Genomic DNA, 12,575 nt, shown 5'->3' on the forward strand with positions numbered 1-12,575 from the left:
TCCCTCACCATTGTTCAGGGTACCAAACAGTCCCGCCAAATGAAATAACACTTCATTTGTGCATCCGGTGCTCCCTTTGTGGCTTTCCCTACATCGGAGAAACTGGACGCAGACTGGGAGTTTTCACTGAGCACCTTCTCTCTGTCCACATCAATGATAGAGATTTCCCAGTAGCCAACCACTTCAATACCCAGCCCACTTCCATGCTCACCTGTCTGTCCATGGCCTCATGTACGATCCCACCAAGACCACCCGTAAATTGGAGAAACAACACTTGATTTTCCTTCTGGGCACTCTCCAGCTGGATGGCATCAACATTTACTTCTCCGGTTTCTGCTAGCCTACTCTCCATTCTCCCTCCTTTCCCTTTCCCTTCTTCCCTCCTGTTTTACACCCCCTTCCCTCTCTATTCATGAGCCATTCCTTCTCCCCCTGCTTGCTGGTATTCCCTTCCACCCTTATCCACCTGTTACTTCTTGCCTTTGAGGACTGTGCTCCTCCCACTACCCTTTCAACCACACCCCCCCCCCCCGCTCCCCACCATTCTGTTCAAGGGCCTAGCTACATTTTGTTTATTCCTTGTTGAAGGGCTCAACACTGAAATGTTGGTTATATATCTTTATCTTTGGTACATAAAATACACTGATAGCCGAGTTTCTCCATCATTGTGTTTTTACTTTGAGCTCAATCATCTCCTTTGTCTTGTCCATGCTGAGATATTTTAAAAATTAGATATATAGGTACATCAAGGTAACTAGCCCCTCTGGCGCACAAGCATGTGTCACCCAATTACACCCAATTGATCTACAACCCCTGTACTTCTGAAGGATGGGAAGAAACCAGAGCACCCAGAGGAAACCACCCAAATGCCCAGGGAGAATGTACAAATAGACAGTGCCAGATTCGAACCTAGTGACACTGGCGCTGTAAAAGCCTTGTGCTAACTGCTACACTAACCATGCCGCACATTTTCCTTGTATAATCCATTCAGAATTCCAAAGATCTCGACCTCATCAACTCTATTTTCTTCCCTTTCGCTTACAATAATATTCCAATCTGCCATCCTTATTTGCACCTTCATATTTTCTATGCAACAATATCCATGGTACACTTGTGTTTAATTTATTGTGGATTTCCTTCCCAGTAAATCCCTGTTGAAACTTGGTTTTGTGGATTCTCCAAGCTCCAGAGTGAACTACCAATCTCTCCCATTACAATAAGGGCACAAGTATCAGCAGCTCATGTTACAGCAGTGAAGCACTTTAGCACATAGAGATAGAAGTGTTACCCAGTCTTCTGCTTTCCATTGCACAGGCCTGGTCATCCTCCATAATACTGAGCCTGCTATTTCGGGCCCACGGCCAGGACCATTCCCATGTCTCAATCCGCCCGTATCCCAACCAATAGGATTTCTGAAATGGAAAGTACCACGGTCTGGGGAGTCCGTACATTCCTGGGTACACAGGAGGGAAAAAAGTGATAAGTGACATGCCATATTCGCATGGTACGCTTAGAATCTCACAGACGGAGAACTGCTATTTCTTAGGAGCCTATTTGTGAACAAAGGGAATTTACAGTAAATTTTGCTCCTTGTTCTGCACAACCTTCTTTTCTTTTCTTCTTTCTTTCTTTGGCTTGGCTTCGCGGACGAATATTTATGGAGGGGTATGTCCACGTCAGCTGCAGGCTCGTTTGTGGCTGACAAGTCCGATGCGGGACAGGCAGACATGGTTGCAGCGGTTGTAAGGGAAAATTGGTTGGTGGGGTTTGGGTGTTGGGTTTTTCCTCCTTTGTCTTTTGTCAGTGAGGTGGGCTCTGCGGTCTTCTTCAAAGGAGGTTGCTGCCCGCCGAACTGTGAGGCGCCAAGATGCACGGTTGGAGGCGATATCAGTCCACTGGCGGTGGTCAATGTGGCAGGCACCAAGAGATTTCATTAAGCAGTCCTTGTACCTCTTCTTTGGTGCACCTCTGTCTCGGTGGCCAGTGGAGAGCTCGCCATAGAACACGATCTTGGGAAGGCGATGGTCCTCCATTCTGGAGACGTGACCCACCCAGCGCAGTTGGGTCTTCAGCAGCGTGGATTCGATGGTTGCGGACTCTGCCAGTTCGAGTACTTCGATGTTGGTGATGAAGTCATTCCAATGAATGTTGAGGATGGAGCGGAGACAGCGCTGATGGAAGCGTTCTACGAGCCGTAGGTGATGCCGGTAGAGGACCCATGATTCGGAGCTGAACAGGAGCGTGGGTGTGACAACGGCTCTGTACACGCTGATCTTTGTGTGTGTCTTCAGCTGATTGTTTTTCCAGACTCTTTTGTGCAGTCTTCCAAAGGCACTATTTGCCTTGGCGAGTCTGTTGTCTATCTCTTTGTCGATCCTTGCATCAGATGAAATGGTGCAGCCGAGGTAGGTAAACTGGTTGACTGTTTTGAGTTCAGTGTGCCCGATGGAGATGTGGAGGGGCTGGTGATCATGGTGGGGATCTGGCTGATGGAGGACCTCAGTTTTCTTCAGGCTGACTTCCAGGCCAAACATTTTGGCAGTTTCCGCAAAACAGGACGTCATGCGCTGGAGAGCTGGCTCTGAATGGACAACTAAGGCGGCATCGTCTGCAAAGAGTAGTTGACGGACAAGTTGCTCTTGTGTCTTGGTGTGAGCTTGCAGGCGCCTCAGATTGAAGAGACTGCCATCCGTGCGGTACCGGATGTAAACAGCGTCTTCATTGTTGAGGTCTTTATTGGCTTGTTTCAGAATAATGCTGAAAAAGATAGTAAAGAGGGTTGGTGCGAGGACGCAGCCTTGCTTCATGCCGTTGTCAATGGAGAAGGGTTTGGAGAGGTCATTGCTGTATCTGACCCGACCTTGTTGGTTTTCGTGCAGTTGGATGACCATGTTGAGGAACTTGGGTGGGTATCCGAAGAGCTCTAGTATTTTCCAAAGCCTTTTCCTGCTCACGATGTCAAATGCTTTGGTGAGGTCAACAAAGGTGACGTAGAGACCTTTGTTTTGTTCTCTGCTCTTTTCTTGGAGCTGTCTGAGGGCACAATACTACCACCACAAATCAATAAATTTTATGACACATATTCCTAACTATTAAGCTAATTTTGATTCTTCCGAAACACTTAAGATTCAATGTTGGATCACCAATGATCAATTATTTTGGAGGAAAAGTATATGCAAACGCAGAAATCAATGATTAAAAAAAATATTTTCCCACATGATAAAACCAACATTTTATTGACTTGATTTATATTCTACAAATCCAATCCAGAATAGTGGGGAAAACGCTCAGAATTCTGTGTGATAAAAAGACATCAAGTCAACCCAGCCATTCTAAATCAGTGAACCTCCGAACACAGTTAAAATAGTTTCTATTAGTGTGTCTGAAGTTGTTGAACTGATTGTCACCTGGTGATCATTCAGAGATGTCTGTTGTTATTTACCACAATGTATACTACAGGTACTGAAACGTTTCATTATTTTCAGCTTCTTGGATGAATATATTAATGATTAAACATGAATGTTAGCTGTAATGAATAAAATCATGAATTCCAGTGGGATTCTCCTGAGCATCCTTTTACAGCCTTATGAGCAGACAGAGGGATCTCAGTTCCATACAGAAGGCAGTGCGCTAAAGTTTAAGCATGGAATAGATGGTGGAGCCAGCACCTCTAACCACCTGACTCAAGGCAGGTGTGGTCCAACAGAGACAAAAGGATGTGGATCATTTCCTTCACAACTTTCAAAGATTAATATTTAGATTGGATTCATCCAAGCATTCTGCAACAGCAAACTGCAAGTTATTGTACAGTAAATTCCAAGGCACAAAGTGCATTGGTTATTTGATATCACAATTTACAAGCTCAAAGTAATGTATACCTGCAGTATACATTGTGATAAATAACAACAGACATCTCTGAATCTTTGAGGTGGTGTTAGGTAGTGAAAGGTGATCCTTGGTCAGAGTTGATGGGATTGGGCAGAGCATAGGTTAAAGGGAAAACAATTAATGGGGGAATGAGAAAGCATTGCTAACATAATAGGCTAAATGAGCACTCTGCATGTCAATATGAAATATGGGATGTGTGGCATTAGATTGAATTAATGAATCACATTCTGTATTAGATCCTCTTTGGATGAAAATATTTGGGAATCAAAAACAGGAGTGCCACCCCCCCCCCCCCCCCCACCCCCCCAGCTCACTGTTGAGAAGAAGAAGAAAAAGAGTCTACCCTACAGGACCGTGACCACTGCAGTGGACCAGCGAGGGACCCACACAGGCTGCGGGTGGATAATGGTTAGGGACCCCCATGGGTTGTGGGCTGCTGGAGACCAGCTCATGGGAACCAGGTTTTGAGGTTTGGATCTGGAGCTCAGGTTGCCAATGTTTTGAAATGGAGTCGGTTGTGGCAGTAGAGGCGACGGGAGCACTGGTCAGAAGTAAAGTGCATGGAAGAACCATTGCTTCACAGCACCAGAGACTCACCTCTGTTTAACTTTTTCTTATTGTAAGGGACACAGGTTATTGTCTGTTTCATTACATAACAATTAAAAAATCTTGAATCGAGAATATGCAGGAACAAAATTACCAATAGACCATATTTGGGGATGGATACCACTGTACAGGTTGGTTTGGCAGAAATGCCTTCATCCCAACAAAGCAAGCAATAAATACATAACAATCTTGAGAATGGAGCACTAGGCTGATATTCTGGTACACCACTGATGTCTGGCACTCTGAGAAGGATGTGATCTTGCTCAAGTGTTTTTATGCAGTAGGCTCACTTGATAGTGCAGCAGGAGTCAATCTACTGCTTTGGCTGAGAATTGTCACACATTCATCAAAGGTCATCTGGACCCAGCCAGCTGCATCGACTCCCCCAATCATTGGACATGATATATTACTTGTGGGTACTATGCCAGATGAAATGGCCTACTGCAATCAGAAGGTGAGCAGAAAGCTGGAGAAGGCACCAGGCAGCAATGGACTCTATCCCACACAACTACCTGATGGCTTGCCTATTGTCAGAGGCACTTGAATAGACTTTTATCAAATTTACCAAGAAATTAACCCTGATGGAAGACTATGGCCTAGATACATGCAGAATAAACCAGGATTGACTGAATGGAAGCAAATATTTGTGATGAAAAGAGTTAAATTCAGTAACGGATTTATCATTGTTGAAATGGGAGGACATTTGCAGATTTTAAGGAGAACGGAAAGCATGTCGTAGTGGATACATCGAAACAGTAGGGATTGGTAACCATTGAATGGTTAAGTAACAGAGGCAGTCCCACCTGGATGCACAGCCTCGATGTACCATGTGAGCACTCCATAGACAGTGGCATCAACAATCAACATGACCATAGAGAGAAGCAAGTTGAAGTCATCTCCTTCCACTGGCGACTGGCTGAATGTGCGCCATTGAATCCCAACTCCAGCCACCTCATAGAGAGCAAAATACTTTGAACCAAGGCCAAATGCAGTTGTAGACATGAGCGACTGTAAGTACAAAAGTTAACTTTAATGCTGAATACTTTACTGAGATCATTTGCAAGTTCAATTATACATTTGTGGATATCAAATGTAAAATATTTAAATACACATACACAACCAATTATAATTGATCTACAAAAAAAAACTCCCTTAAATCTTGGAGAAAGATTTACAGGGAATCTATTGAACACTTTTGTTATGGTTTTGAAAATGGATTGTTTTACCCTATGAGATGTGTAAGTTGGATTTCTGTGCATTACTGTGTGCTTTGACAGTCAGTCTGCATTCGAGTCTAAACCTTGTTTGTATCCAGATCCAAATTAAAATAAATTTCTAGCCCTGCATTGTGTTTAACTTTGCAATAGTCAGAGTAAAATTTGTACTCATTTTCACATATCCTTGATTTTTCATATATTCTTGAAGCAATGCTATTTTTGATTGGACAAAAGCCTTCATATTCACTGCCAGGATTTGGGAATCTAGTTGTACAAATAAAATTGATGTTGTATGTCACAAGGTTGATCATAATAAGAAACTCCTTGCTGAATTCCTTTCTTAGACTCAGTTTACAGTCCTTCCCTTTCTCAAGACAGATCAAAATAATGGATTTGAATATCTCACTGTGAAAGAAGGTTTCCAGTACATTAAGGAACAAGACAAATTTGCTGCAGTTCATGCATCTGAGTTGCAAGAAGTTAATATGCAGTTAATGAAAAAATGTGTCATTAAATCTGAAATCAGCTTGGATCACACCTCGACATAAAAAGTTGCCAGATTAATAGATGCATATTTTAAATAATTATTTTTGGGATTATATAAACAGACTTGCCTTAGGTGATGAGTTGGAAGTTGATGTCAAATCAGGGTTTAAATACTGTTAACAACAGTGTATATTTTTTCCACTTCGCCCCCCCCCCCCCCCACCCCCACCTGAATCTTGTAATTTCAAAACTTCCTTTGGAAAATGCTGTTTGATTCCCCTATTGGCAGTATATAGACAAAAGAAGCTTCTAACTGGCACACATAAACCCATTGGATCCTCCTAACGTATTAGTGAGGTTAGAAATGGGATGATAATGCAACTTAACATGTGGCTGAAGACATGGCATAGGAGGGAGGGCTTCAGGTTTCTGGATCACTAGGCTCCCTTCCAGGTAAGGTGGGACTTGTTCTGCCAGAATAGCTTGCACCTGAACTGGAAGGGGACTAATATCCTTGCAGAAAGGTTTGCTAGTGTTGCTCTGGGGGGGTTTAAGCTTGATTTGCAGGGGGATGGGAACCAGAGGGCCAGAGCAGAAAGTGAAGTCAATGTGGCTTTGTGTGTGGTAGGACATATGTAACTAATCTGATAGAGGTTTTCAAGGAGGTTACAAGGATCATTGATGAAAGAAAAGCTGTGCATGTTGTCTGGATGGACTTTAGTAAGGTCTTTGCAAGGTTCCACATGGGAGGTTAGTCAGGAAGGTTCAGATGCTTGGTATGTGAGGTCTCACCAGTGCCTTATAAATCCTCAACATCACATAGCCTTTATTGGGCTTTACTGTTATCCTTGTAAAGTCAATTCAGTATAACATTAGAAAAATAATTGACTTGTTTAATATCATACCGCAATACACTTCTCAAATGCTGTTATCCGATCATGAGCAACTTCTTCACGGATGGCCACATACATATAGGGCACGTAGCTGAGGAAATATATGATCCCACCACAAGCTGAAGCCAGCTTTGCCTTGGAGTAGACCACAGAGATCAGGAAACTGCAAAAGTTCAAAGAGGAAGTTAGGGCCATGGAAATGATGAGTTTACTTTTCTGGTGTTCCCCCCACCCCGGAGAGAATCAGCTCAATTTAATCCTGGCACCATTCAGAGAATGTTCAACATGTTGCCTGGCTTGATACTGATAAGTTCTATTCACTGGCACTTCATATATTTTTATTTGTGTGTGTGTGTGTGTTGAGCTAGATAGGAGAAAGAGACTGAGGAACAGTATATAAGGCTCCTATTACTTTATGCTAGCATGCTGTGTTTCAATCAATTTGTCCAACTACTTTTGCAGGACAAGTAATTATCAACATAATTTTAATGGCAGGAAAATGAACAAAAGTCACATTGAATTGAGGCTGAACCTCTCTTATTCAGCAATACCATGAGGAACTTGCAGACACAAGGGGCTGCAGTCAAATTGCCAAACTCTGGACTTGGATGGGATTACCGGTAAGCTTCCAATCACATCTTAATGAACTGTAAAGAAATGATTGAACAGCTGGGTCTGCTGAATGCTATAAGAATGAGCTTTGAAGGCCGCATCTTTGTGGGTGATAAATGGTCAAAATCAAATGTCATTGTGAATAGCTACCCACCACAAGGGTAGGAGGAAGTGCCCAGATCTGTGGCACAATCTGTGTCGTTGAGTGCGGGGGAGTGGGGTATGAGGGATATCAGAACAGATTTTTCTCTTCACGTCATTTGAATACTCCTATTAAAAAATGCACATGTAAGGGGATCATGTAAGGACAGGACTGTGGTAAAACATTATCCCGATCCAGAGCGAAATCCAGCTGATAGTTGCGGCATGTGCGTCGTTCTGGTAGCTGACATCTGAAATTACTTATCTCAAACTCTGCAGAATATGGAGGGGTTGAGAGGACATTTCTACCACAGTTTCAAAATAGTGAATGGATTTTACAGGATGCTCTCTCTCATTAGGCATCAAGACTAAATAAATCATATTTTATAAGTCATCAAAGGGCAGAGGCATGGGGATGTAAAAAATGGAGTTTGGATTTGGTTCAGCCTTGATGTAATTGAAAGTAGTGCAGACTTGTAAGTTAAACATCATGTTGTTGCTGTGAATGGCATATGGAAATGATGAATAATTCAGTTAATACCATTAGCTGAAGAAACCATGTATTGCTAACACTGAGCTGAATGCTGTGTCCCAGGAAATCAAATACCAATTTGTGAATTTAAAAAATTCTGTGCAACATTAGGCATTTAGAATGGATTATCATCAGCTTGGGAGACTGTGGAAGTATGACACGCTATGATGGAGATGCAATCCTTGAATCTGTAGAGTCTTTACTTCAAATTAACATACAGAAATTTAACTCACCAGAACATGATGGTTGCAATGGCATAGATAGTAAGGAAGAGCCATATTATGAAGGGATCGCTGTGCATTAGGACTTTGCCATACTTCAGGATAGCTGTCAGTGCAGTTACAGAAATAGAGAGCTGTACAAAGCCTGTGATGAACCAGGCCACCCAATGAACTGCATTGTTCAAACCCATCATCTTCATGACCTACAAGAGGCAGAATGCAATTGGGAGAGTCACCTTGGCTCATCTATAGACAATTCAACTTCTGGTATGCCAACTCCTTCCTGCCGATCAAAAAAAGAGCTCCTTCATCAAGATATTGACCAGCTGCATTGCATAATAGAGGACAGAGGTTAAGGGTGAAAGATGAAATGTTTAAAAGGAACATTTGTGGAGAACTTCTTCACGCAGGGAGTGGTGAGAGTGTGGAACAATTTGTCATCTTAAGTGAAGAATGTGTGCTTGATTTTGACATTTCAGAAATAATTGGACAGGTATGGGAGGGTATGGATTGGGTGCAGGTCAAGGTATGAGGCAGAATAACAATTTGGCATGTTTCTGCTTCGAATTCTTTCATTTTCATGTTTAAAGTTTGTGATTCTTTTTATTTGTCTGTTAATGATTGTAATACCCAGATAGTTTGTGGAGTATGTTGGTTGAGACGCAAGTACTGATCAGGTCTAGGGGGAAGAATTAAAGAGAGTTACAAAGTGTGTGACTCTTGTGCCCACATCTCCTCCCTCACCACTATTCAGGTCCCAACAGTCCTTCCAAGTGAAGCAACACTTCACCTGTGAATGAAGCTGCAGGGGTCATTTACTGCATCCAGTGCTCCCGCTGTGGCGTCCTCTACATCAGGGAGACTGGACGCAAATTGGGAGATCATTTCATTGAGCACCTTCTCTCTGTCTGCTGCAACAACAAGGATCTCCCATTGGCTAACTATTTAAATTCCAGACACCACTGCCATGCTAACATATCTATCATGTACTGCAAAATTGTGGCCACCTGCAAATTGGAGGAACACCTTATATTCCATCTTAAGCAATTTCTAACCAGATGGCATTAGTATCAACTTTTTCAATTTCTGTTAACCCTTCCCCCAGTCTCTATCTTTCTCAACCACTCTATCTCCTTTCCTCCTCTCCTATTAGAGAGCCATCTTTTCCTATCATTTCTTGGCTTCTTTCTCTCCTACCTTCCCACCTGTATCCATGTTACCTGTTAGTCTGCGCACCTCCCCTTTCCTCCCTCCTCCCACCATTTTATTCAGTTGTCCATCTGTTTTTTCCATATTGCCGAGGAAGGGACAATGCCTTTTACTTCCTATGGATGCCATATGACCTGCTGACTTTCTCCAGCACTTTTGTGTATTGCAGATTTTCTAGTTCAAGAATTAAAATGATCACTTGCATCCTTCAGAGAGAAGGTGGGATCTCAGTTTCATATTTGATTTAGAGATTACCTTTATGGTCAGGCACCTCTCTGTTTGCAATCTATTGGAGGTGTGGCAGGATGCACCAAAGGAAAACCCAGGCACAATACTGTTTGGGGCAACACAGCTTTATTCCACTCATATAAATATCTAGTTGGCTGCTAGCTGTGTTTACAGTGATCCCGGGGTAGGGGTGGGGGGGAGGGGCGAGAGAGAGAGAGAGAGAACATGGTTGGGACCTCAGCTTTATTCCATTGGCCCTTTGGGCCTGCCTGGTGGTCGGATGTCATTAGGCCGGGTGCCGCGTCTCTAGGCCACCTGTTGGCTGAGTGATGTACTGCAGCGAATTGTCACAGGATGGTCTATGCAAATTTCTAGAGTAGCATTTGAATTTTTTTGTATTTAGTATTGCAGCCAACAGTGCTGAAATTGAGACACAATATTCTGCAGATACTGTTAACAATGTGTTGGAGGGAAATCAGCAGGTCAGGCAGCATCTATGGAAGCAGAGAGATGGCTGACGACTGATGCTCGAATCCCGATGCTCGGTCACAACCCAAAACGTCGACCATCCCTCTGCATCCACAGATGCTACCTAACCCTCAGCAGTTCATTACATGCTTTAATGCTGCCTCTGAGCCACACTTGACTCAAATGCCATCAAAGGAAGTATTAGAGCAGAACTGTGGACAGGACAATCAGGTTGAGAATTTGCCTTTTCTATGAGCATCCCACTGGGTATTGAAAGAAATAAGCTAATCTTGCTGGTTGATCAGAGGTCATTACATCTCTTAAGTGATAGGTGGAATGGATTGCAAATGGAATACAGAATCTGAATACAGTTAAAACATTTTTTTTAAAATAACGTACACACTTGGTTAAGTCAAGTGAGAAGGCCTGCGACAGGGTGAACTTGAATCATAAGTAGGCAAAAGTGTAGCCATTACTTTGAAATAAAGTGAGGGCAAATCTATTAGAAAACATATTATAAGAATGTGAATGTTTGGCCAGCCATGATCTCATGATATGGAAGAGCAGGCTCGAAGTGCCAAGCAAAATTCCTGCTGATAATGTTCATATGACTAGAAACAATGTAGGATAGAACTGAAAACCAATTTAAAATGTTCTTTCTGACATATGAACACTTGAATTAAGATACGGTGGAGCATAAGCAAAAGCTTCAGGAATGAAGGATTTTTCATTTATGATTGGTAAGCTTGCAAGTGTGCACAGATTTAAACAGTAAGGTGTTAGGGAGGAGTTGCTGCAGAAGTGATAAAGAATGCAAAAACTTTTTGTGGTTTCTGACGTAGCTGTTGAATTGGGAAATGTACACTCTTCCACAAATGATCTCTTCTCGTCGTTACCATTGGGCAGAAGCAAAAGAAGCCTGAAGATCCGCCCTCAAGATTCAATAACAGTTCCTTTACAACAGTTATCAGGCTTTTGAAGCTCCCCTTGTTACCCTGTGAAGGGACTGCTCTCACACCACATAAAGGCTGTCTGCATTGCTAAGTCACTTTTTTTCCCTCAGATAACTGTAAATATTTATCATCTATCTGTTTTGTGTAATTATCCTTTTTAATTAAATTAAGCAATTTGGGTTTTTTTAGTTTTTTTTTGATAAAGTACCTCTTCAGCTGCAGCAAGTAAGAATTTCAGTGCGTATGTACATTGTACAAAGTATATGGTAATAAACACAATTTCAAATTAGATAATAAGGCAAAGGGAATTTGTGAGGTGGTACGTTCTTTCCATCAGTTATTTTGGGCTTCTCTGCAGTCTGGAAATGTGGAGTCAAAGTTCTTAAGCCACCCTAATACCTCCAGTCTGAGCTGCCAAGGCCTGGGATCCCCAAGAGTCAATGGGAATTCAGTATTACTTCAAGGACACTTCCGGCACATTCTTGAAATGTTTTCTTTGTTTGCTTGGCAATCCTATTCCATGGCAGAGATTGAGATGGGGCAGGTTGTATGATAGAGGGGTAATGTAATGGGTGGGGGATGCATTTTTAACATGGGAAGAAATAATACTGTTTTGAAGTGATATTTTGGGGAGATTGTCTCATTAAGCTCTATAGATGGAACTTAGAAACAAGAAGGGCATGACTACTTTAATGGGATTGTAAGAAAGGCCCTCAAATAGTCAACAGAATCTGGAAGAGACTTGTGGGGGTGTACCTGTAGAGAGTATTAGATAGTTTAAGTGAGTGGGCAAGGGATGATGGCAGATGGAGTAAAATGTTATTGAACATGCAGTCATTCACTTTGAAAGGAAGAAAAGTAGATCCAGTTATTACTTAAATGGTAAAAGTCTACAGCTTTGTGTCGTGTGGAGGGACTTGGGAGTGCTTGTGCATGAACTACAAAAGGCTGGGTCATAGGTGCAACAGGTAATCAAGAAATCAAATGGGATGTTGGCCTTCAGTGCTAAAAGGATTGAATTTAAGAGCAGGGTGGTTCTGACACAACTGTACAGGGAACTGGTGAGGCTGCATCTATGGGCAGTTCTGGTATATTTAATGGAGAAAGGATATACAGTAAAA

The 12,575-nt window shown here is 42.4% G+C and overlaps 1 protein-coding gene across 4 annotated transcripts in view; it reads right to left on the reverse strand.

Moving 5' to 3' along the window:
• Window positions 1–12,575, reverse strand: part of abca2 (ATP-binding cassette, sub-family A (ABC1), member 2) — a 478,875-nt gene that overhangs the window by 112,094 nt on the left and 354,206 nt on the right. For all 4 annotated transcript variants that reach the window (XM_069932956.1, XM_069932974.1, XM_069932964.1 and 1 more), the window contains 4 exons: window positions 8,609–8,799; window positions 7,103–7,253; window positions 5,298–5,502; window positions 1,289–1,453 (listed from right to left, as the gene is read on the reverse strand). In XM_069932956.1, the coding sequence (XP_069789057.1) occupies window positions 1,289–1,453; window positions 5,298–5,502; window positions 7,103–7,253; window positions 8,609–8,799 (712 nt within the window). The remainder of the gene's footprint in view (window positions 1–1,288; window positions 1,454–5,297; window positions 5,503–7,102; window positions 7,254–8,608; window positions 8,800–12,575) is intronic.

The sequence above is a fragment of the Narcine bancroftii genome, chromosome 1 (assembly GCF_036971445.1).
Source record: "Narcine bancroftii isolate sNarBan1 chromosome 1, sNarBan1.hap1, whole genome shotgun sequence".
In the NCBI taxonomy this organism is placed as follows: domain Eukaryota; kingdom Metazoa; phylum Chordata; class Chondrichthyes; order Torpediniformes; family Narcinidae; genus Narcine; species Narcine bancroftii.